General features: G+C 49.1%; 12 protein-coding genes across 13 annotated transcripts; 4 read left to right on the top strand and 8 right to left on the bottom strand.

The window, feature by feature from the left end:
- Positions 1–26: 26 nt before the first annotated feature.
- Positions 27–1059, bottom strand: PPTG_11121 (hypothetical protein; the record flags this gene model as incomplete). Its single annotated transcript, XM_008907383.1, has 3 exons — positions 27–235; positions 364–738; positions 801–1059. 3 exons carry the CDS (start codon positions 1057–1059, stop codon positions 27–29), a joined length of 843 nt encoding a protein of 280 aa, XP_008905631.1.
- A 1262-nt stretch (positions 1060–2321) lies between these two features.
- On the bottom strand, positions 2322–2688 carry PPTG_22920 (hypothetical protein; the record flags this gene model as incomplete). Its single annotated transcript, XM_008907382.1, has 2 exons — positions 2322–2616; positions 2681–2688. The coding sequence occupies 2 exons, from the start codon at positions 2686–2688 to the stop codon at positions 2322–2324; spliced, it is 303 nt and encodes a 100-aa protein (XP_008905630.1).
- Positions 2689–3323: 635 nt separating this feature from the next.
- PPTG_11120 (hypothetical protein) lies at positions 3324–3881 on the bottom strand (the record flags this gene model as incomplete). The annotated part of the gene is made up of 1 exon (XM_008907381.1): positions 3324–3881. One exon carries the CDS (start codon positions 3879–3881, stop codon positions 3324–3326), a length of 558 nt encoding a protein of 185 aa, XP_008905629.1.
- Positions 3882–3993: 112 nt separating this feature from the next.
- Positions 3994–4443, bottom strand: PPTG_11119 (hypothetical protein; the record flags this gene model as incomplete). The annotated part of the gene is made up of 1 exon (XM_008907380.1): positions 3994–4443. One exon carries the CDS (start codon positions 4441–4443, stop codon positions 3994–3996), a length of 450 nt encoding a protein of 149 aa, XP_008905628.1.
- A 4353-nt stretch (positions 4444–8796) lies between these two features.
- On the top strand, positions 8797–13895 carry PPTG_11118. 2 transcript variants are annotated; one of them, XM_008907378.1, is made up of 3 exons: positions 8797–9636; positions 9707–9820; positions 9891–13895. In XM_008907378.1, the coding sequence occupies exons 1-3, from the start codon at positions 8845–8847 to the stop codon at positions 12774–12776; spliced, it is 3792 nt and encodes a 1263-aa protein (XP_008905626.1). In that variant the 5' UTR covers positions 8797–8844; the 3' UTR covers positions 12777–13895. The 2 variants fall into 2 exon arrangements, with proteins under 2 accessions (XP_008905626.1, XP_008905627.1); XM_008907379.1 differs by having other exon boundaries at positions 8797–9820.
- Positions 11519–14593, bottom strand: PPTG_11117 (hypothetical protein). The gene has a single exon (XM_008907377.1). The coding sequence runs from the start codon at positions 14557–14559 to the stop codon at positions 12847–12849; it is 1713 nt and encodes a 570-aa protein (XP_008905625.1). The 5' UTR covers positions 14560–14593; the 3' UTR covers positions 11519–12846.
- A 799-nt stretch (positions 14594–15392) lies between these two features.
- Positions 15393–15779, bottom strand: PPTG_11116 (hypothetical protein; the record flags this gene model as incomplete). The annotated part of the gene is made up of 1 exon (XM_008907376.1): positions 15393–15779. The coding sequence occupies one exon, from the start codon at positions 15777–15779 to the stop codon at positions 15393–15395; it is 387 nt and encodes a 128-aa protein (XP_008905624.1).
- Positions 15780–16063: 284 nt separating this feature from the next.
- Positions 16064–17075, bottom strand: PPTG_11115 (hypothetical protein; the record flags this gene model as incomplete). The annotated part of the gene is made up of 2 exons (XM_008907375.1): positions 16064–16295; positions 16615–17075. The coding sequence occupies 2 exons, from the start codon at positions 17073–17075 to the stop codon at positions 16064–16066; spliced, it is 693 nt and encodes a 230-aa protein (XP_008905623.1).
- A 441-nt stretch (positions 17076–17516) lies between these two features.
- PPTG_22919 (hypothetical protein) lies at positions 17517–19485 on the top strand (the record flags this gene model as incomplete). The annotated part of the gene is made up of 5 exons (XM_008907374.1): positions 17517–17617; positions 18283–18321; positions 18472–18549; positions 18636–18717; positions 19378–19485. 5 exons carry the CDS (start codon positions 17517–17519, stop codon positions 19483–19485), a joined length of 408 nt encoding a protein of 135 aa, XP_008905622.1.
- Positions 19486–19913: 428 nt separating this feature from the next.
- On the bottom strand, positions 19914–20039 carry PPTG_22918 (hypothetical protein; the record flags this gene model as incomplete). The annotated part of the gene is made up of 1 exon (XM_008907373.1): positions 19914–20039. One exon carries the CDS (start codon positions 20037–20039, stop codon positions 19914–19916), a length of 126 nt encoding a protein of 41 aa, XP_008905621.1.
- A 490-nt stretch (positions 20040–20529) lies between these two features.
- PPTG_11114 (hypothetical protein) lies at positions 20530–21012 on the top strand (the record flags this gene model as incomplete). Its single annotated transcript, XM_008907372.1, has 1 exon — positions 20530–21012. The coding sequence occupies one exon, from the start codon at positions 20530–20532 to the stop codon at positions 21010–21012; it is 483 nt and encodes a 160-aa protein (XP_008905620.1).
- Positions 21013–21070: 58 nt separating this feature from the next.
- PPTG_11113 (hypothetical protein) lies at positions 21071–22027 on the top strand (the record flags this gene model as incomplete). Its single annotated transcript, XM_008907371.1, has 1 exon — positions 21071–22027. The coding sequence occupies one exon, from the start codon at positions 21071–21073 to the stop codon at positions 22025–22027; it is 957 nt and encodes a 318-aa protein (XP_008905619.1).
- Positions 22028–23255: the final 1228 nt, after the last annotated feature.

Genomic DNA, 23255 nt, shown 5'->3' with positions numbered 1-23255 from the left:
TCTGGGTATCCGGATTGTTGACGTATTTACTTGGTAACATCGAACTTGAGGTGTGTCAGCTTCTCGCTGTACGCCCACAGCTTGGCAGCAGCCGTCTCGGACTTCATTAGTTTAGCAGGTTCCTCACGAACAGGGTGGCCATAGACCTCCAGATACTTCGGCCCATAGTAGTCACCTCCCTTCACCCCATCGGCCGTGGAAGCATACAACGCAGGCAATGCCCCCTTTAGGAGCGCTTTGCGGCGGGAACATACCAGAGATGTGGAAATTTAACCACCACAACCAACTGCTATTCTTTTGAGCCGATTTCTTCATGATCGTGGTGTCACAGTGTGACACCACGATCATGAAGAAATCGGTCACAGTATCCAGGGTAAGCCGCAGCGGCCGTGACATTCTCGATCCCTGTAGTTTTCAGGCGACGATCAAGCTCAGTCATGAAGAGTAGAAGACACAGCTTCGAAATCGAGTAGGTTCCGATCTGCCCATGCTCCTTTGAGCTGTTGGCCATGATATTGTTCTCATCGCAGACCCACGTCCCATACCAATGCAAGAAGCTACTCACAGAAACAATACGCGATGGCGCAGAGTTCTTTAGCGTCTCGAAAAGCTGCGCCGTCAGCGCGAAGTGACCTAAGTAATTAGTAGCGAAGATAAGCTCGTAGCCGTCGACTGTCTTGGTGTAGGTGCTACCACCGATCCCAGCGTTGTTGATAGCAGATCCAGTCGATCGTGTATCTTGTTAAACTCCTCACAGAAGTTACGAACGCTGGTTAAATCGCCCATATCGACTTGCATACATTTCACGCTACCAGGATCAGGTGTCGTTGCTAGCACTTCTTGAATGTCAGCCTGGGCATTGAGGCCGCGCTCTTCATTGCGACAGGCCAAGATCACGTGAGCTCCCTTGCGCGCGAGTTCAAGTGCCATCTCGTAACCAATCCCTGAGTTGGCACCGGTGACGATCACGATCTCGCCCTTCTGCGACATGTCCGTTGCAACCCAGTTGCTACGAACTTGAGGATGAGAAATGGTGCTTTTACTGACATTAATGCCCATCGTCGCGCTTTCTTCAGGATGCAGAGAATTTGGAAATGAGAGGATCACTCAAACCAACCAACGGTCTATCCAAGTGAGACGAGGACTGAGAAAATAGTAGAGAATCTACTGTAAATATGAAACAATAGATGATCGTTGTAGAAAAAAAAGTCTTTGTAGGACTATTTGGTGATTGTTGTAGAAAAAACTGGGATGGATTTGAAACAAAGCTGAACGCTTTGTTTCTCACCGGTAGCGAACTAGCACTGACACAATCTGATAAGACGAAAACGCCAAAAAGTACTGTAACAATCGTAGTGTTACTTGCCTACTTGTCTATTTATCCTAGAATACAAAGCCGTGCTTCGCTCGAAGAAGCTCTGAAATGTACCTAAGTTTCTAGTCTTTGGTTCCATATGCATGTACTACACAGGGATTCCCAAATAAAAAAAGAAGATTGGCGGTCGTCTTCCTCGGATAATAAGCCCTCATTTACCCGCACACACACACCTCTTACCACCCTTATTAATCAGTACTTGCTAAGATTGACTGATGATGCGCCAAAAGAGAGAACAAAAACTTGAGGATCTTGCTTGGCCTCAGTTTTGGTAGATGCTCATGTGGATATATACTGAAATGTAACCTTGTATTAGCTCTCGACAACCGTGTTAGCAACTCACTGATAAACCTACGCGTGGTTCCGGGAGCTGTTAAGCCGCGAAGGTGTCTGGAATACCTACGCAGAAGACGATTTATCCTTAACTTTAGGACAAAAGATCCTTGATATTTAATAATAATCAAGTGAAAATTTAATCCCATACAAAGTGGCGTGTGCTTGTCGATCTCGATTTCTGTCGTTATAATTGGGACCTTAAGAATAAAACCGCGCTGATTTTGACGCTGTCTCATTTCGTTCTCTTTTCAAGGACAAATTTTGTTGGGGGTAATACTCTGTTGGGGTTAATGTTCTAGTTGTTACTAGGGCTGAGGTGGAGGCTGGGATAGCTTTGGGTCACGGAAACGTTATTGGCAAGAACCTTGAAAGCTCTCCTCAAATCTGACTTACTCTACTGCAACCCGACGAACTAGAACCTCCTCGAGACCTTGGTCGTTTGGGGACCGAAACCATCGATGGAGCACTCTAGCCCTCGTAATGCTGATTTCCTCTTTTTTTGGTCTGAGAGTAACCGGCGGTCAACGTCGCTCCTCCTTGCGGAGGAGTCGCTTTCACACAAGTGAGACCACCCAGCAAATGGATGGGCTGAAGATTGGTTTTGTCTTGACTAACGCCGGAGGCGGAGAGGCCATTCGGAGATGCCTGTAAGCTGGTTCTGCAGTATACTGAGGATGTTCTTGGCCGCATTCACGTCTCGGTCGACTGACTTACCACATCCGCCGTGCTTCCGCAAGCAGTGCAGCACTTTGTGCACGGGAACCTTGCGGACAACGCCGTCTCGACACTTGCGCATGACGCGTTGATTCTTAAGGTCGTCCGTTGTTTGACAGTCGAAGTGCTTTTTGCTTGTCCGGAATTCGTCCAGCACCACGACCTCGCGAGCTTGCACGCAAATGCTTTCACTGGACCGGCAACGCTTCGTTTGATCAAGCCCTCGCCAGCCATCCCGCAGTGCCCGAAGCCTACGACCCCATTGGTTCTTCGGGCGCCCGCTAGCGCGAAGCAAGCGCGGTCTAGTTGCGCAGTGCGGAGAGTGTATCTGCGGAACTTCAGCTTACGAATGAACGGGTCCATGAATAAAGAAAGCAGCTCGTGATCGTGCTGAAACCAAACTTGATGGAGTTGCAAAACTTTTCGACCGATGAAGTCTTTTTCGTTGGAGTGTTCTGGAGCAGTTCGCGGACGCGAGGCGACTTGTCGATGCGGTGCTTGGACTTGCGGTTTGAACGAGACTATCCGCTTGCTCGATAGAAGTCGGACGTCCGAAAGCGAACCGCCTTACCATCTTGGTTGACGGCCGTGATGAAATCCGTTCGCCCAGGATCGATCCCCCACACTACATCATACTCCTCATTTCTTCCCTTCGGGGTCTTCGCGAGCGGCAACCCCACTACTTCAGATACACTCTTGTCCTTCGTCTTCTCAGTCTTCCCGTCTTTGCTTTTTTTTCTTTTTCCGCTTCCCGCGCGTCGGACGATTCATGTGCACGCTTACGCCGTATCCATCAGTCGTGATCTCGCGGTGGAAGCTACGGGCTCCAGGCTTTTCCATCTCGTCCACACGGAAGAGTCGACGCCACCACTGATCGGCTATCGCGATCCAAGGTGCGCTATTTTTTTAAGCTGTCTTCCAATGTCCACATCTGTCCGTCATGAACAACCCAGAGACCACGGCTAACGCCCGGACTGCGCTTGAGCAGCGACTTCAGTCCAGTTGAGTCAACCTTGCAGTAGCTGGCCTCGAACCCGCGCTTGGTCGGAAGCAGAGAGAACGTCCGCTTCTCCACGAAGTCCGCATTGTCCATATTTTCCTCGTTGGACTCCTCGACGAGCTGCAGGAACTCGTAGAACATCGGCAGCAAGTCGTGAGGTACCCAGCTGATTTTACCGTCTTTCGTCCGCGGGATCTTCTTGCGCAGCTCTGTAATGACGGGGTCTACCACGCGAACGTACGTAGGATCGAACTCCTCGGTAGCAAACGTCTTGTTGAGAGCCCCATGTGCGGCAGCACGCTTCAGTTCATAATGCTCGATGACGTACGTTCGCAGTCGTTCGGCAAAGTTCCGCACGACACTGTTCTTAACATTCGTAGCCATTTGCTTTGCTGCCGCTTGAAACCAACCCTGGTTCAAGTGCTCCGTCTTCGCCTGATCCAGATCTCCTCGCATCTTCCCAAACTCATCGTTTGCGTTCTCCAGATCCGCATTCTTGACCTTCTGTGTCTTCAATCATTCCTGGTATCCGTTTCGGAAAACTCCGGCACAGTCGCGGGGAAGTCTTTTAGCTTACCGACCTTGCCGCTGTCGATCGCCTATCCTTGGTCGCTTGCGTCGCCAAGAACTTCTCGTACTTCGCTCGACGTGGAACGCTTGTAACTAGACTCAGATACAGCTGGTAGAACGGGGTATTGATCTTACACAGAGGTCGCCCAGCCTTGAGCTGACTTAGTGCGTAGTTGTTAGCCAGCAGGTATGCCTCGGCGATGGCGTAGTTGACATCTTGGATGCATTTGTCCCACGCGAGTCGCTCTGCTTCGGGTTTACAAAAGGACTTGAGCGTCTTTTTCATGACGAAGAAGTCGGCTGTCTTGTTCTTATCGATGCGGTCTGCCACGTCTTGGCGCTTAACTCTCTTTGGAGGCGGCGAATACGTGGGCGACGGCGGTGTCTCTGCGACGATCTCGTCCTCGTAGACCGGCTTGTCAGGCGGGAGTCGCTTTCGTCCCCGCATGGCGAATTGCGGAATGAAGTACATGCATCCCTCCACTTATTGGTGAGGACAATCACTCACCATCTAATACTCCAAAGCTGTAAAGAAGATCTGCCAGACTGATGATTTGTGAAAACAATTAGATGGAAGAATGGTGGTGGTACAGCCCTGGTACAACAATGGAGGGGTAGGATAGACGTGAAGGACGTGAAAGCGTGACGGACGTATTTGAATACAAATTTCAAGACAAAAATAGAAGAATAACGAATTAATCGCCTGCAAGCTGCTCTGCAGCACTTCGTACTGCTATCACAGGATAACCTAGATGGGTATGAGTTTCGTCGTGCAACAGTTGACACTAAACCTCGCGTCGCAAGGGCGACGACACAGGTAACATTTGTTGAGTTATTAACAAATGTTATGTAATAATAGTCGTGGTAACTACTGCAAGTAAGGGCTCTGCCATAATTTTTGAAAATTCCCACACATATACGTGCGGGTCATTCATTCACGAAAAATGAGACATCCCCCCTTCAAGATGTTTAACTCTGAAATAAATGTCATTTCGAAAAAAATTAAGGATTGAGTTTTCTCAGCTTTAACCCCTCCAAACCGGAGAAAAAAGTCAACGTTAACCTGCATATGCAGCTTAATTAATATGAATGTTTGTAAATAAAGGGATGGGTGTCCGAACAGGCACCCACACCCCTGTGTGAGAGTCATGCTAAATCTGTCTTAAACTGCATCCAATCGCTCCGATGGACAACATTATTCTGCATCATGCAGCTTACTGCAGATAGTGACAGGACAATCGCCTAAATCTTGTGAACAGAACCAGCCCGAACAGCATCCCTCATTTTCAGATTTTTGGAAATTGAAACTTCCCATACGAAGATGAAGATACAAAGTTGGGGGTCACCTCTACAAAGTAGCGCAATCATTTGACACGTTTCAGTAGATTGTATGACCAATACGGAATCTAAGTCAAGTAGAAAGCCGCGATCACAGCTGTACCTGCAATCAGCTGAAAGCAAGAATTTCATGAACAAAGATGAAGTACGTGATGCAGATCAGGATGAGCAGTGTGAAGACATGCAAAGTATGTCATTCTTCAACGTGCATCGTCACTACGTTGTGTCGAAAGAACCAATCTTCATAACCTTAACTTGTATTTATTCAGCATAGCATTCAGCTTAATATGCAGCTTAGTACCTAAGGGCTTGTTCGGTGCCTCTTGCGCAGAGTTGGTGTTGCTGGAGTCCCTGGAGTTGATGGGGTATCTTGCACCGCTTTGACACGCACTCGGATCGTTCTACTCTGCTCAACTGGGACCAGCTTTCCTTTCAGCCACTCTTTATGCCAAATATCCCAGCAAGTCATCCCAACTCCCCTCACTTCACGTCTCGCTCGCTGAGAGAGAAATATCGGACCCGCACTGTTGCAGTCATTACATAAGAACGTCGTAGTGGCAGAACGCTGTGTCCTGTGCGAAGGGTGGAGCAAACCTGGCACGTTCGTTGCCGTCGTTTTGCCTGCGACCCTTCGTTTCGCCACTCGTTACTTTGGCGTGCGCTGTGCATGGATGAATGAGATCTCCCAGATGCAATCGGCTCGTACACTGGTAGAGAAGTTGCACGCTGCGTTTCAAACGTGTTTCCTTCGTACATATCTGCCGCTTTCAACTGGCACAACTGGACGTGCAAACACTTCATGAACTTCACGTGGGTAAGCGGTCGTGATTCTTTGTTCTTGTGATACGCATGGACGATGTACGCATTCACGATCGCTAAGTCAATCAAACCCAATACTAGTGACTTGTAGTATTTTCGAAAACGGAGAGCGCGCTGGAGGGAGTACCGCTGAAGACGTAGCTGGTCGTGTACATCGACGCCCCCCACGAAAGCGTGGTAGACCTTCACCACACGGGGGTATGGCACTTCCACTTGGTTAGGGCCATCATGCCGCACTACTCCGTCGATCTCGAGACTGCCTCCAGTACACAGGAAATGTACAGGGCGCGAATCCCATCAACGAATGGCGGCCATGTTGGGGATAAGTTTGGATACTGCCACATTGAAAGAGCCGCGTGGTATTGAAGCAAGACGGTTTTTCTTCTTTTCCACGACTTGTTTGCAATAACCAAGACGTTTTGTCATGATAGTTCCAACGCAATAAAAACCCATCAGCAGTAACTGAATTGCCAGTGCAACGGATGATCGACCACCACTAGCCGCATGCCTCGCCTTCTCGAGTCCCGACCGAACCCTTTATGAAGATTTCGGACAACTGCAGCTGGTCCTGATTTCATGTCGAGCTTGTGTGCATCACTTCCATACTGTTTCTTGCCACAGTAAACCTCGAATCTGTCTATAGGCAGGATTACCAAACCGTTTCAGTTAGCTTAAGCTGCATGGTATAGCATAACTGTTCGAATCTAGCAAAAACAAAAAAAAAACAAAGGGCTTACCGAATACAGTAAGCGGTTACAGAACTGCACAACATGAAGAGCTTCGTGCCCCACTTCTGCGGTTTATCTTTCATGTAGACCCGCATCTTGTTGAAACTTGATCGACCCGGCAACACAGCTTCATCAAAGGCTAAGTGCGCTGGTGCAACGTAACCGCGTGCGAATGTGCGCTGTAGCACTTCTACTACCTTTTGAATTTTCCATGCGCGATCCGTTTGGGCACGAGGGTCGCTGTTCGAGTTGAAATGCAAATTCCGCGATATCTCCATGAATCTATCGCGGCTAAGCACTGAACCATAGCAACCACGAGCAATTGCTCCTTCATCGATTGTTTTCCAGTGGTTAGAGAGTTTCTCAGGATTGGGAGCAATAGTTCTCGCCGCCAGCAAACCAACGAATTTGCAAAGTTCATGAGGTTGAATTGGCTTCATCGCTTCCTGGATATCACGACGGGTCTTCCTCGGGAGCTCCGCATTGAATCGTCGCTTTCTGCTGTACCGCTGGTACGCCTCACCGATACGCTGAGGAAGCTTTTCCCGATGATACTCATTTGAACATGCCGCTATGTGTTGCCACAACGCTACTGGCATGAAGTAGAAAAATAGCGCCACAGGTGAGTCTCCACGACGTAGTACTTCAGCTGTAGGTCCAGAGTATCCTTGACGAAGGCCCGAATAGCTGCTCGAATTGTTTACAACCTCGTATGGATTTTCTAGATGCTCTTGGATGTCGGGTTCGATGACACGCATCATAGCGCATAAGAACCGTTGGCGTAGTATTCCAGTAGTGCCTCCTCGCCAAGCAAGAAGTCGATGCCGATAGTTCCATCTGGGTGGCCGTGCGGCTTGATATACTTGAATCGACTGTCCAAGCTTCGTCCTGGCGGAGCCTTGCGCATCCATCCTTCACCCATCAGCTCTCGCGCCAAACCGAACGGAACGAAAGGTCCCACCCAGTAACCTCGCTGTCCCGTGGAATCGTTCCTCGCGCACGCACCATCCCACTGGCGTTCTAGCAGCTCAGATTCTCGAATGAGGGAAATTCGGAAAAGTCGGGGCAAGACCAGTTGGCTGGGAGCCAGTCGTTTTGGCGGGAATTGACGGGGCCACCCAGTAACCTCTGAAAAATAATCCAGATCCGTTGAAGTTTCCGAGTCCCTGTAAATCGCATTTTTAGGATTTCTGAAATATGATGAGCTTGAAAATAAATGGGCGGTAACATAAACGATTCAAACGTTTATCTTGGCGTTTGTATACCACTGTGCTGGGGGAAAGGTGACCCATACAAACTTCAGGTCAAAATTCTCTTGAACTGCATATATGCATCTTAAGCCTTCAAATCTAAGATGCATTATGCAGTCGAGGAGTTAAACCTCTTTTTCGTACTTAAGAGTGATCGATTCGTACTTAAACTCGTGATGTGGCTTGTTTCTGTTTTTACCAATAGGAATTGGCAAAATGCAACAATCCGACACATGATGCAGACCTCCAGAAACCCAGCCTAGTTCTCTTACTCTGAGTACTTTTTTAAAACAAAGAACAAGTTATTGCTTGTTGCAGATACTTTGCCCTCTATTTTAGACCTCAAGAATAGACTTGACCTACCACTAAATTCGAGTTTTCATTTGACAAGCAAGCTCTATTTGGATTTGACTTTGATGTAGCAGTCTGATTTAGCAACAACGACGTCGTTTTTGCCGTTCTGGTAGGGCAATTCTGCGTTTCGAACTTGCGACCAGCATTTATGTAGGAGATACGAGTTTATAATTCAGATCATCAAGCTAGAAAAGGGTGTTTTATAAATCAGAGTTCAGTCGTAAGTGAAACCGGGCTAATTTAAACGAGTTTATAAGAGATAATAAACCTCTGGGCCAAAATATCATGAGCAATAAAACGTAAAAACACCTTCGCAAAAAGATAAAACAAGTTGACATAATTTATGTTGCTCTATTCGTGATGGCGTCGGTGTACGCAACGGTGGAGCCGCAGTTCACGCGGGAGCTGCTCTCGCCGGGATTGCGCGTGGGTTACACGGACGAGGGTGGTGTGTGGCAGTTCCTGGCGCCTTCTCTAGCGCAGCGCCTTCCACTTCGCGCCATCGAGTGGCGCAACCTCGTAGGAGTGACCAAACGCATCGAACAATTGCCGCTGCACTTTGACGAAATCTCGATTAAAAATGTGAAGAAAGACCTACCGCATGCCTGCATTTACCTGGTCAAATGCGAGGATCTGGACAGCTACAGGAGCGTGGTGCGGCCTCCATTGGTCGCGTGGGTGGACGCCATGACGGCTGCCAAGGTGGAATGGCTCGTGCTCTACGTACCGCTGGGAACACGTCCCAAAGCCGCTGGAAACGTACCCAACCCCGTTTACAGGAAGATCTTTGACAGGTTACGAACTGATTTCACCCATAGGAAGGGCGGGCCACTGTTGGGTGGGGCTATAGGACCGGCCTCGACCCATTTGGCTTTGCAGGAGAGAGTGTGCAAGATCGACACGTTGGAGGTGACAAGTGTATTAGGACAGCAACAACAGCACGAGTCTCAATGGACAGAATTGCTACTGAGACTGCGGCATTGTGTCATGGACGCATTCCAGACCAAATGTTTCCAGTACGAGGAGAGTCTCAGAGTGCTGGATGCTAAACGTGGAGCAACTGGGTGGGACTTTGGAGCCTTCTTTCTGGCTAAAGAGAGACTGGCGCTCATGTACCAGCAAATGTATCTACAGGACGATGCAATTAGACATGTAAGGAGATGACGAAGAAGGAGGAAAGTGGTTGGTATTGACGTAAAAATTGTTGCTATTTGTTGGCCAGTTGGACGAGCTGGACGCAATTTTCGTCAACTTAAACGAGACAGAGAAGCAGGCGTTCCAAGATGGCAGCAAGACCTCGTTTACATCACAAGATCCGATTTTCACGCAGTCTCCAGTGAGTGTAATGCGATTCCTATTGATATCAAGGTTATGACCACTAAAAACTATGGGTGGTGCTATTGTAGTTGGCGTTGGACCTAACTGAGACCCAGCAACTGATTGCTTCGAATCGCGCTTCAGCTCACCTTGTCTCTCTCTACTGTTTCTGTCGACAGATCCGCACGCTTTACGTTATGGGGAGCTTCCCACAGCTACTGACGCGTGTCAGCTCATTTATCGAGGCTTTTCTTGCAGAGTTGAAGGAAATGGCGTCGGGAAACACGCTTGACTGGCATCAGCCATTTCTTTGGGCAGTAGGCGCCTGCATGGAGGTTTCCTATGCGTGTGAACTCTCGTGGAGCGGCCGTGACGAGGAATGGACTGCCTCTAGCGTCTCCGTGCAAGCGGCACAAACAATTCCGGTTGAAGAAATGTCCCGTGCACTTGGGAACGTATTGTACCTCGCACGTCGATTGCTGAAGAACTTCGCAAGGTCTAACCGATCCCGGAATGACCTTCGTGTGTCCTTCTCGAGCATTCCACATGAAGATACTGAGGCAGAGTCTTCGCTGAAATGGTATCAGCAACTGGAGCAGGTGTTTGTGGCTCCGAAATCGCGACGAACTGATGCCTGCGAACCGTACGAGCGTTGTCTGTCAGAGGTGTCACACTTAGCCTCCATGTATTTCTCGCAGTCTGGACGACATCGGTTTGCTGTATTTCTTGGAGGGGAGTGCGCGCGTTACCATCTAGCGCGTGGGGAATTCGAGAGCGCATCGAGACTCTTACGGTCGCTGGCTCGACAAAGTGAAGAAGACGGGTGGTGGACGATCTTTGGTGCTTGTGTGCGTAGTATCTGTCAAGCAGAGCTGGCGTTGGGACGATCGACACAGGCAGTGGCTGCATGCTTCAGCATGTTGCAGCTGGCGCAGGAGGAACAGGTTGGTGTGAGTAAAGAAGAGATGGAACAACTTTTGGTTGCTCTTGTGGCGAGTCTTGATAATAAGAGCGCAGGAGGGAATACAGTTGACTCAACAGAAGACAACAAGATATCCGGCAGCGAGCCTAGAGTCAACATGGGCGAACTATTCAGACCGACAGTAGCTGTGGAGACAACGCGATCAAGTGGAAGTGCATTAGAACATGGAGATATCCGTGTTACACTTGGTATTGCCAATGATTTCCCCGCGGGAGTACATCTGGAAAAAGTTCGTATTCGATTTACGAGGGCACCAATCGGACACGAAAACCCCCAGAATGATGAACCTCTGGCTTCGATGTCACGACGCGTTAATGAACAGGAAACAACCCCAGAGTCGCGTATTGTGTCTGCAGATTTATCATCAGATACGGAGCACGATCAGCTATCCGAAGGCCGTTCTGTTGAGGCGGAGATAGCGACGATACTTCACAAAGTTGTTGAGAATGTCCACAACGAGATCGAATACGACACGGGATTGCTGCTAGAAGAGAATGACGTCCATCTCGATGAGAAAACAGGCGTGAATTTGGTGTTTCTTCACTCAGGTATCCCGATGGGGCATTACACTTGTACGGGGATTGAATGCGTCCTTGCGGGGAGCACCTTTCGCTTGCTTCCTCCCAGTGCGCTTGCTCTCGCTAGTTTCGACATTTCTGCGAAGGAAAGCACAGTTCAAGTTGCTATTGATGGTGCGCCATTGCTGGTGCCAAGACCACTGGCTCAAGTGGAAACGGTTCTTGTCTCTATCCAGGCGAATGATGATATGGTGGCGAACGGAACGCTACAAGTGCGTGTATTTAAACATACCAGTAAGAGTAACCAGACTGGGTATATGATCCACGATAATGACGAGGAGCTAGAAGAGGAGAACGAAAGCGGTGAAGAAGAGTGTGGCATCCAGTTGATTGGGGCAAAACTAGGTGACTCAAATATTAGCATCACTGACGAAGAACCAAGCAGCATGCTGAGTGTAGCTCTACCGACGCTACCCCGTGGAGGTTCTCTGTCATATATCGTATATCTCGCAGTGCCTCCAATGAATCGAATAGATCGCAGCTCCGAACCAGACGATGAGAACGATGACGTCTCTAGCGCTACTATTCGAGCAAGTGTACGGTATCACCGAGGAGCTACAGGTGCGAGCTCTCCAACAACGACTACAGAAATCCGATGTGCTGAGGCAACTTTCCGCGTGCTGCAGCCATTGACAGAGATGGTGCGACTTAAACGCGTTGGAGCACGGATCTTCGCCTCCATCGCTCTGACATGCAATCCATGCATCCCCGTTCTGATCCAAGACTACAAAATGGTATTTTCCCACAAAGACACCGACGTTCCTGTGCAGAGTGCGTTGGTTACCGTGGAGGAGGATCCGAATATGAAGCTGCGAGGGACAAAGCTGCGTCCAAACGACTGTGTACACTTCGCATTCACCCTAATTTGCAGTCCAGATTTCGAGAAGGAACGTAACAGCTCCTGCTCGCTTCAATTGGAGCTGAAATATGACGAAGCCTGGTTGAAAACTGTGAATATTCAGTTGTCACTGGCAGAAGTCGAAGGAAAACGCTACCGAATCGACGTGTTGCCTAGAGGACATGACACAACACACACGCTTTCTGACGATACGGTTGAGGCTACTGCGAGTGAGCCGATGACGTTCCAGATCCACGTGCAAGAGGAGGTTTCGATGTCGAACAAGGTTGCGTTGACGGATGATTCGAGTGTATTATCACTGTGTCTGAACGAGAGCAGCGAGCGAGACTGGATCCTCGTAGGAAGACAACTCGAACGCTTTACGTTGGATCCCTGTTCCGGACACCACAGCGATCGCAGACGCGAGTTCAGCACCCAGAAAAGACTCTTAGCAACTCGTACAGGCCAACTACGCTACCCTGCGTTCCACCTTGAAGTAGACGGTCAAAGTATTCCAGCAGCACGAGTTCACTGCCAGCAGAGCAGTCGACGAGTGATTGTTCGTGAGAGTGTCTAAGGTGGAGTTCTCTACTATGTAGTAATTGATAAGTACTTCATGATGCTTCAACATCGGGAAGCACCAGTTTTTATGCCACAGCGTCGTCGGCCAGAATGCCGAGAGCACGCAGCTCTCGCTGTTTGTCTTCGCAGTTGACGTACGAGTCGCCATTGCGGATATGCCACAAGGCGCCACCTAGATTCACACCCCATGCAGCTCGAGGATACGGCACCTCAGGAGGCACAGAAAACTTGGTGCTCATCGACGCACACGTACCGCCGTGCAGCTCGGCATACGCTCGGAAAGCTGGCAGCAGCACCTCGTTCCAACGCTGATCGTTCGAGCGCCACACGAAGCCAACCTTGTCCAGCTCTGCACGCAACTTAGACGACAGCGCCACCTGACCTGAACGTACGCGCGTGATCCACTGACCAAGTCTGAAGCCTCGCGTAAGCACTGGCCAGTTCGGGTCACGATCAGGTACCACGAAGTCCGTTGTCACAAGAGCGTCACTGCCGTGCAGTCTCCGATACGTGGTCAGAGCTGGGATCACCACACTGCGCACAGTCTTCTCCACACGGTGACGTGCATTCCACACAAAGCCAAGAGCATCCAGCTCTTTACGAGCTGTCTGCACCTGAGAATCGTACGCTCCTCGACGGATATTCTTGACTGTATCTCCCAGCTTCAGCCCCCAAGAATCTTTCGGCCATGGCTCCCCCGACGGAACCACAAAGTCCTGCGTCACATCGCAGTGTCCGTATTGAGCGGAGAACACCTCGAGAGCCGGGAAAATGCTCTCACCCCAGACCTTATCAACCAGTCGGAACGAGAAACCCAGCTCGTCCAGCTCCTGTCTAGTATCCCGAACCTGCGTCGCGTATTTTCCCGATCTTACCATGTACACGTGTCGTCCCAGCATATATCCTTCTAAAGTCTTAGGCCATCTCGGGTCTTCCTCATGTTTCGGGATCGTAAAGGCCAGCGGAACGTCGGCATTTCCATGTAGTTCCTTATATTTCCGCAGTCCAGGCAGGAAAAACTGGTACCATTTGGTGTCTCGCACTCTCCATACGAATCCCAGTTCATTGAGTGCGTCGACCTGGTTCTTGGGTAGAGGGGGTAAAACCGCGCTCGACGACGTAGTGCTCTGCTTTTTCTTGTCTTTGAGTTGCTGCTCTCTCTGTCTCTGCTGCTGCACCTGCTTCCGGAGTTTAGCCACCGCCAGTCCGAGTTTGTAGCCCCTCGTGGCTCTAGGCCAGAGCTCGGCATCGTCGTCCTCCTCCTCGGGGACTATAAATTTCTGAGGGACAAACAGGTCTCCGTACTGCTCCTGGTAAGTCCTGAGGGCAGGGAGACAGACCTCTTGAAACTGATATTCTTGCCACGAATGCAACGGGAAGCCCATGTCTCTAAGCTCCTGCATCTGCTCCGCGCCCTGCTTCTTGGTCTGCAGCGCAGAGGCTGAGCCCTTGCTCAGTGACTGCATAAAGCGATGTACCTTGACTCCGAGCGGCAGCTGGTGCAGCTCCTTTGGCCAGTGATGGCTTTTAGGCACTACGAAGCCGAAGGGCACGGCGAAGTGCCGCTCCAATGAGTGGAAGGTGCGAAGAGCGAGCACCAATTGACTCAGCGACTTATTGTTGCTGGAACGACCGCCTTTGGAGGACTCATCCGAGGACGAAACACGATAGAAGCGAGCGGCATCAGGCGTGGAGACTGTAGCGGGGGCATGCAGAGCGGGGGAGGAGCAGAGAAGTCGCTGACGAAGAGGCAGCTGCAGTAGACGGCGGCGACGCATGGCCACGAAGAGGTACCAGTGCGTTTTGATTTGGTTGTGGGACAATTGTGGGTTTTATTTGAAATAACCCGAAATATAAAAACATTTATTCTCAGAGATTTTTTTGCGGTGACGCTAAATATCGGGCTGATTTTGAAGTTGATGCACCCAAAAGCGAATCTATATGGAGTGAAGAAGCCAGGAAAAGATAATAAGAACAGCGCAGGAGGTTCGCTTCGATAGAAACGCTAACGTTAATATCTGCGCAATATCTCGACTTTGTAACGTTCGATGGACAGTTGTAAAGCAAGTGTGAGATGCCCACAACGTTCATGAACTTCGTGGCAGTTCCTGGCAAAACTTAGGACAATGTACAATTGAGACGACCTGGAATCAAATTCAGGCTCGGGAAAGGAAAACTGCATCGATTGCAGTGTGTCGTGTCTAGATGACACAGGTAATCCCAACTTTTCGGCTGACGATGAAGAAACTGCGGATGCAGAGGAAAAAAAAAGCGAGCCCGTGCAGGGAGAGGTGCTGGGGAATGAAACTTCAGAGAACTATATTACTGCACTAGACGAATTGAAAGCACTGTCGACACAACTTGTGGTCACATACTCAACAATAGCCTTTATTACAACAGGTCAGAAACGATTTTGGTCACGGGTAAAATAATCAATCAGGTCACGTGACCAAACAATCATGTTCACGCACCCAAGAAGACTGATGCAATCTTCGATCTTAGAAGGAAAAGAAAGTAGAAGTGTATTAAGCGACTTGGTCCGACAGTATGCAAATGTCATGAGGAGCAGCATTCAGCCGAATGAGAGCGTCTAGCATGATAAAGAGTCTTTTTAGTCGTCAGTCGCCTCCTCATACTCGAGCGAGGTGCCGTACAGCAGCTCCAGGTCTTCGTCAGAAGATAACACCGCCTCAATGTACTCGCTGTTATCGGCGTCAGCTTCAGCAGCGCCTTCGTTTTCGCTGTCTGATTCTTCAATATCTTCAATTTCCGCTAGTTTTGCGGTCCTTGGAAACCGCATTGTAGATCGTGCTGGTGCTTGTGCAACACCGGAAATGATTCCTCTGCGGAGAATGACATAGTGCTGTGCAATTTCCTCAATTGTCTTGACGAACCGTTTGAGCGATGGCTGTCGCTTGAGACGAGCTTTTAACTCTCGATGAAATCGCTCGAGCGGGTTATTAGTTCGATTGACTATTTCCCTCTCGACATTGAACATGTTCAATAACTCAGGAGGATACTGCTCGAGCCATGTCCTCTCGAAGTATTGTCAGAACTGACGCCATTTTTCACGAGAGTATGGCACGCCTTTAACTTCACAGCGTTGTTTAATTTTGGCCTTGACCCATGCCACCCCTGTACGCTGATCTTATCTGGATTTACCACTGTTAGCATGTCTAGAACCCCAAAGGCCATTGCAATTTCGGCTTCAGCGTCAGGCAACCGGTAAGCCTTCATTTTCCTTCTGCATGTCTGCTTAAAATGGAACAAACATTCAATGATCTATGTCTTTGGGAAGTATTCTCGGATAGCACAAATGTTGGCAACTTCAAAGTCACACGTTACATCTTTGGGGCTGGGCTTTTTTCCTACTGCGAATTCGACACAGTAAAATAATTTCTTGTAGGAGTCCTGGGTTTTAGTCGTCGTCAACGTGGAAAATAGCGGAGCAAATAACTCAGTCAGCGGGTCGTACATCATTAACGTGACAACTTGGTGGCATCCCTTCGGTGCACTACGAAATGTGCCGTCAACAAACAAGTGTACGCCTTCGTAGCGAAGGAGATTCCGTAGTTCGGGGTGGGCCCACCCAATCAGTCGACCAAACCCCGATTTTCCTTGCTTGATCTAGGTGTCATCTTGCCACGAATAGTTGAATTGGAGAAAACCCAGCTCCGCGTTCTTCACTTTGGCCATGCTCGGCGACTCGATCATAGAAAATAGGTCCTTGCCGTTCTGAGCTGCGCGGGCATTGTTAGTCCGTGTAATAATCTGCTTCTTATTAAGACCACGGATTAAGCCAATAGAGTTCTTGTAAAATTTTCGGTATGTACGCCAATAGAGTTCTCGTTAAATTTTCGGTATCCCAAATCTTGGTTGGCGACTCGTCCGTTGTGTCCACTAGTTCGTCCACGAAGCTCTTCATTGCATCTGTCAGGTCAAGGAAAACAGATTCATCACTTACGGCTGCAGCGCGGCCACTTGCAAAGTCGTTTCGGCAAGTATGATGAATCATGTTGGCAAAATCGTAGGCCATAGTCTCGGCATGAAACGCCAGTTGGGTTGGGCTCTGCTTTGGCTTCCGATAATAGCTGCATCTGTAGGTGATCTTCACACCGGTTGCGTTTGCTCGTGTGTACTCGTATCGCATACAATATATCTTCGTTCTACCTTCTCGCTCGGTCGAGCCCGGCCTTGTCGTTGCTGTAGATGAGGCTAAGGTTGGTGTGCGTGGAACATTAGGTAGCAATGAAGCCGAGCTGCTCACACTGTCCATGACGGTGCCCAACTCCATGACGGGGACGTTCAGAGCTGAAGTAAAGCTTGGGGCTGCTGCCTCCGAGCTGGGCGTAGCCGCTAACGAAGACAACTCCGCGCTCAACGCTGCTCCTTGGTCATCCGGAAGCTGAATTTGGTTTGGAACAACAGGGTAGGGGTAGCTAGGGGCGAATCGTGGGCTTCGTTATCACTTAAACCAGGCTGAGCGTCAGGTAGACGTGTTGAAGGTCGAGGCGTCTGTGCATACCGGCGCCGGCTTCCGCGGCGTTTCGACCGCGCCATATTACTGGCAGTTGAGACAGTAGTACGTAGTAGAGGTAGTAGTTGCTCTAAGAGACGCTGTTGCAGAGTGAAGCGTCGCTGAAAGCTTGTGCAGTATTTAGAGTGTGAAGTATTGCTAACTAGAGCGTGAAACCACTTGAAGCAATAACCCCTTGCCGCCGTCTTTAAATTGAACATGATCAACAATAATTGGTCACGCCCTTCGTACGTAACCAAGCATATGCAACCTGTGACCAATGTGATCATTTTCGACGTGACCAAAATTGTTCCTGACCTGTAATAAATCCTTCGATGCTCAAGATGGCAGGACGTTGCGTTCGAGAGCGAGCACATACCGCTGCAACTTTATGATGATGACAAACGATGACCTGGATTAGGGTTATGAACTCTCTAATTTTGTACTTACGAAGTGCCTAGTGGAAATAAATGTACTTCGTGCGACCGACAACGAAAGTTGAGACGCATAAACGAAAGTATGTACTCAAATCGGCTGGACGAACAACCGCCTGTGGGCACTGTGGTATGAAGTCAGCAACAAACTTATTTCAAAGGAGCTCGTTGTCGCAAAACTTAGGGGTGTGGATGTCAGAATTTGTCTTGGGAAATCCGTGTTTCCCGAAGCTAATCGATCTATCGATTCTGGTGTTGATGTACGAGTAATTGACGAAGGCCCAAAATAACACGTCAAAACAGCTCTTCCAGATGTCATAATGATGATAGGGTCCGCCAACATGTCAGTAGCCGCATTCACTAGCAACATTGAAGACATCACATTTCTTCGCTCTATGAATGATACGCATAGAACGTTTTTATATTGTGTCTGGCAGAAAAGATTTCCTAAACTATTCCTCATATTGTTTTAGTTACAGAATCTAAACAAACTTTTATTTCACGGTGGGACAAAGCTGACCCCTTCAAGGATAAATGGGTAGTTTGATCAGCTCCGCCGCTGGAGGCACCAAATGTCCATCAAATGTAGGGTAGGCTTTTCGCACCAAATATGGTGCTTTTGTCCAAATTTTCCCTATCGCGGCTATTGGGGAGCTGGCACAAAATAGCCAAGGGATCGACAGACTCTTATAACTGGTCAAAAACGCTATTTCCGTTCGATATCTGACCAATTGCGATAGACACCCTAGTACGGACAAGCTCTCTTTGACTCAGCAAAAGAAATCTCTGCTGCACACTTGGGACTCGCACTGGTTCATGTAAGTGGATACCTCGAAGGTACTAGATTGTGAGAACGTAATACTTACGTTGGGATGTGTTTATGCAAGGTTCTCGCTGCTGGCAGAGCAGATTCGTTTGCTCTGGAGCTGGTGTTCGAGTGGGGATTGGAGTACCTGAATTTCTCGCTGGCGTTGTCAATTGAACACGTATTATTTGCGCCGGAGCGCACGTGGGGTTCTTGCCGACGGGGAGTTAACACACGTGAAGCTCGTGCAGGTGGTGGGTACGTGTAATACTGTGATGTAGCGTGTCAAGAAATTTCCTTGCTGAGTAGCTCACAATACAGCTGTACAAACCGATCGCACCGCGCAGTATCGATCTTGCCAAGGATTACTTGGTCTCGAGTAGGGGGGATTCGGTATTGGTCTAAAATCGCTTGGATGAAGCCAGTTCGCAATGAGAGGCTGAGAATACAAAAGAACCACAGGACTTGGCATAGGACAAGGCTAACTCATTAAACAGTGTTGCTTTTACTTCTTACTTAGCAAGTGTTCTTCGTCTTCGCTATTCCGGGCACGGGATTGACTTTGGCCACCCGACACCGTTGCCAGCGGAATAATGCAAGCCCGTTTGAATTCGGCAAGGGCAGACAGTGTAGTGATAACAACACCATATTCATACAGAAGTAGCTTTATATCCTGGCCTCGAACAGAATGAAGCCATGAATTCCAGACCTACTCCGATTTTGTGCTGTCCACAATGCGTCGCTTGGATTTAAACTACATGATTTTGCTCCAATCTTGCTTGTATGGCGACCACTCGTCCTCACGCTTTACTGGCCAGCCCTTTATTCGAGAGCACAACAGATCCCGAACCTTCTTGAGAATATCAGTGAACGACGACCCATTGAACACAACATCGTCCAGTGTCTCGCCAGACGTATCCCGCTGGCTAATGGCACTTTGGTCGAATGATTACCTGATCATGATGAGAGCTCGTGTTGGGTATGTCTGCTTCGGCTGACTTGTTATTGTCTTCATGACCGGGTGATTGTTGGGCTAACTGGAGTGATCCGCGTGTAGGTGGCGTGCGACCAGGATGGGATACACGCTGGAGCATGGGGGAAGCTTCCCTTGGAGCACGGTCAACACTCGTACTTATTGTCGCATTTACTGGCCGAAGCGATCTCTGCGCGGGCGGGGTACATTCAGGGACGGATGGCGCAACGGCGTCGAACTGTGTCTAGTAGTTGGATGGTGCGTCGGAGCTCTACGTCGTGTTGAGATTGGGCGACGGAACGGGGCTTAATTGTGACCGGATGGACGATTCCATTTGGTGTTCGGTTACCTTTAATGGCCAAACTTCATCGCCTTCGGGAGAGAAGTTTGGCTGCGTGTAGTTGCTACTTGATCTGAAATTGTCTGTGTGAGCCGTGGAATCCACCTTCGAGAAGAGCGTGCCAGACACGGTAGTGTCCGGTTGCTTCGCTTGACCCGTACACGCCCACGCGGAGCTGTGCGAGCTCCATCGCCTTCACTTCCTTCGGTGGTGTCAGCCATTACCGATTACTGCAGTGATTGACTGCGTAGCTGCACCTCCTGGATATCGTGTAAGAGCATAAATGTATTCTAGACAATAGTACACTATTGGATGTCCCTTGGCGGTTACGCCAGGAGACGTTAACCAACCGTGAAAACTCAAAATAGCGTCTACCAGGCAAGGTGAAAAAAAAATGCATCCAATTCTTCCTAGTGCAGTTCAGGGGTCGGAAAAAGTTATTATAATATAATAATTGCGCAATTGTATTGACGGAATTACGGATTATTGGTAAAAAGAGATTTCCGTCCAATATACAATTGGCCCCGTAATAACTATATTGAGTTTTTACTATACGTAAAAACACAAGTAGAGAAATCATTGGCGGATCAGCGCTCGCTTCGAACGACTGGTTGGTGTGATCTAGACGAAGGCGTTGAAAAACGCTGTGCTGTCATTCATTTTCTCTTTTTCCAACTGCCATGTCGACTTCACGCACCATCACCAACTTCTTCTTCACGGACTGTGGCAACGGCCAGTTTTCCTGCAAGCAGTGCGGCAGAGCTCGAAAGCAGTCGCCAGGGACGGGCTACACCAACCTCATGAGTCATCTGGCAACGAACCACCCAGGGTTCAGGGAGACGTACGAGGAGAGTCAGCGGTCGTTTGGCCAGTCGCTCGAAGCACACGGGTTTGCTGATCAGCGGACGATGGAGATTTTCATGTGGATGGAGTGGGTTATGAACATGGCACCGAGTGAGGTGGATGACCCGATGACGCGCGCGTTAGCTGCCATCAAGCCGGTGTCGTCGAAGACCTTGGTAAAGTACATGCGTCACGTTGCAAGCAAAATGGGGTCGCGCATTTCGACGGATATGGGAAACCAGTTCGGCCTCATGTTTGACGGGTGGACTTCAGGTATTTACCACTTCATCGCCATCTACGCCGTGTTCACGAAGGAATGAGCCCTCCACGAAGTCTTGCTTGCGATGTCCCCCGCCGAGAACGGATGCTCACATCGGTATGATTGATGCGGTACTGCACCTGTACAAGAAGGAGCCAAGCATGATCCTGTTCCTGGTCGCTGACAACTGCTCTACAAACCAAGCCGTAGCTACTCGAATGGGCGTGGCTCTCGTCGGGTGTGCCAGCCATCGTTTCAACCTCGCCGTCTGCAGATACCTTGAAGACTTAAAGTCGCAGATCGATCAAGTACAGACACTGTGCATTCAGCTGCGGTATACCAATAACGCGGCGAAGCTTGCCCAATTCACGAAGTACAAGCCGCTGAAGGCGAATGCTACACGCTGGTCGTCGACGTACCATATGCTGGCCCGCTACGTCAAGATCCGCCATGCCATCAAAATGGTTGCTGCTGTAGAGGACCTTCTTCCGCGGCCTCGTACTCACCGCCAGATTGTGCAGCTGGTAACTAAGCTCGAAGCGTTAGACAGTGTCTGTGTCAGGCTACAGTCCGAGGAAGGCAATCTTGCTGACGTGCGATTCCTCTTCGACGCGGTTATTGCGAAGTTTCCAGCGACAGCACACCACCTTAGTCAATCGGCTCAAATCGTTCACTCTCCCGCGTTTGAAAGTGCCGTTGTCAAGTTGCTATCGGATCGATCGCTGATCTCAGACGAAGAAGAGGCGGTTGCCCAATTTGCTGGTCCAACTGACTCCGCGCAAGAAACGCCAAAGAAGGTGGACTTTGCGACGGAAACTCTGCGTCATGCAAAGCGACCTCGCTTGGCAACTGTGACCAAGTACATTGACCTGCTGCGAATGATTCCACCTACCAGCAATAAGTGCGAACGCCTCTTCTCTCAGTGCAAGTTGGTGTTCAACCCTTTGCGTTCCAGCATGCTGCCAGCAAACTTTGAGATGTTGGTGTTTCTACGTGCCAACCGCGAGCACTGGGACTTCACCTCTCTGGTAGGATACAATGAATCGGCCGATGACGACGAGGAAGTTGCAGAGTAGATATAGTTATGAAACCTCTCATTCTCTATAGAATTGCTCTATATAAAAAATAAGAGGTTATTAACTTTTACGCGTAAAACTCATATCCGCTGGTGGACTGTCTTGCCGTCGCCGGCTCATTTTTTGTTTGTTAGATTACCCCTATTCCAGGACAAAAGTCCCGGTGACAACAACCAGCTTCTCGTACAGGTGTGGGACTCGAACCCTGTGCGGTGGATTGGTAGGGTCATTCCCAAACCACTAAACCGCTCTAACCCTACTAATTGCAAACAATAATTGCAGTACTTATTATTGTTTTGGTTGATACGGGAATGACGGATTACTTTTTTTCTAAAAACCAATACAATTATATATTTTATTTTCCAACCCCAGGTGCAGTTGACAGTGCAGTTAGCTTTTCGAGTGCGATTGAGTATTGCAATCCGTGGGGATCATGAAATTAGGCACTGCAATTCAAAATTGCAATACTTCACTTCAACATTGCTACAAGCTCACCTCGCTCAACGTAGAGGTTCGACAAGCACCGAAGCCTCGGCGTATTATTTCAAGACTATAACTACTAATATCAGGAACTACAATAACGCAAACGATTGAGAATGATGCAGACAACATCATATGAGGACTCGCACTTCTTGAAGGGACAACATTGGCCGTTGAGAGATTGTCAAGCTCTGCCAAGTTTGTCATCACGGACTGAAGATCGTGATTGACTCCCGCCATTTCCGAGCGATCATTGTACCTCAACAGGAACCGATTGTCCTCGGATGTAAAGCTTGTAGCCAAGGCCATTAGAGAGGTACACGCTGATCAGCGAGGATAGCATCAACATATGCAGATCAGTGCTGCAGTTGAATATTGCAATTTTGACTCCATTGGTTATTACAACATGTAGCTTCCATGCAATCAATCCTTTTTTCAATTGCAATACATTTCCTGTCTTCTATCCTCTAGCGTGGCACTGCTGAGCCTCCAACCATCTTACGGGAGCGTCCGGCGAACACGCTTCTTGTCCTTCCGAACTATATCATGGGGACGGGCTAATCTATGAATATACTAAATTTTATTCGTCCGACTAAACAAGTGAGCTGGTGTTCACGGAAATTTTCCGCAAAATTGAATATGTGGATATCATTAAACAGGCTTATCGATCAAAGATGGTGTCCACTTCCAACAGCGAAGCACATCTTACCATCACTGATATCCGTGTGGAATCGAGTGGGGGGGGGGG

The sequence above is a fragment of the Phytophthora parasitica genome, assembly GCF_000247585.1.
Source record: "Phytophthora parasitica INRA-310 unplaced genomic scaffold supercont2.26, whole genome shotgun sequence".
NCBI classification, from domain to species: domain Eukaryota; phylum Oomycota; class Peronosporomycetes; order Peronosporales; family Peronosporaceae; genus Phytophthora; species Phytophthora nicotianae.
The sequence above is the reverse complement of the archived record's forward strand: the minus strand, read 5'-3'. Positions and strand labels throughout refer to the sequence as shown.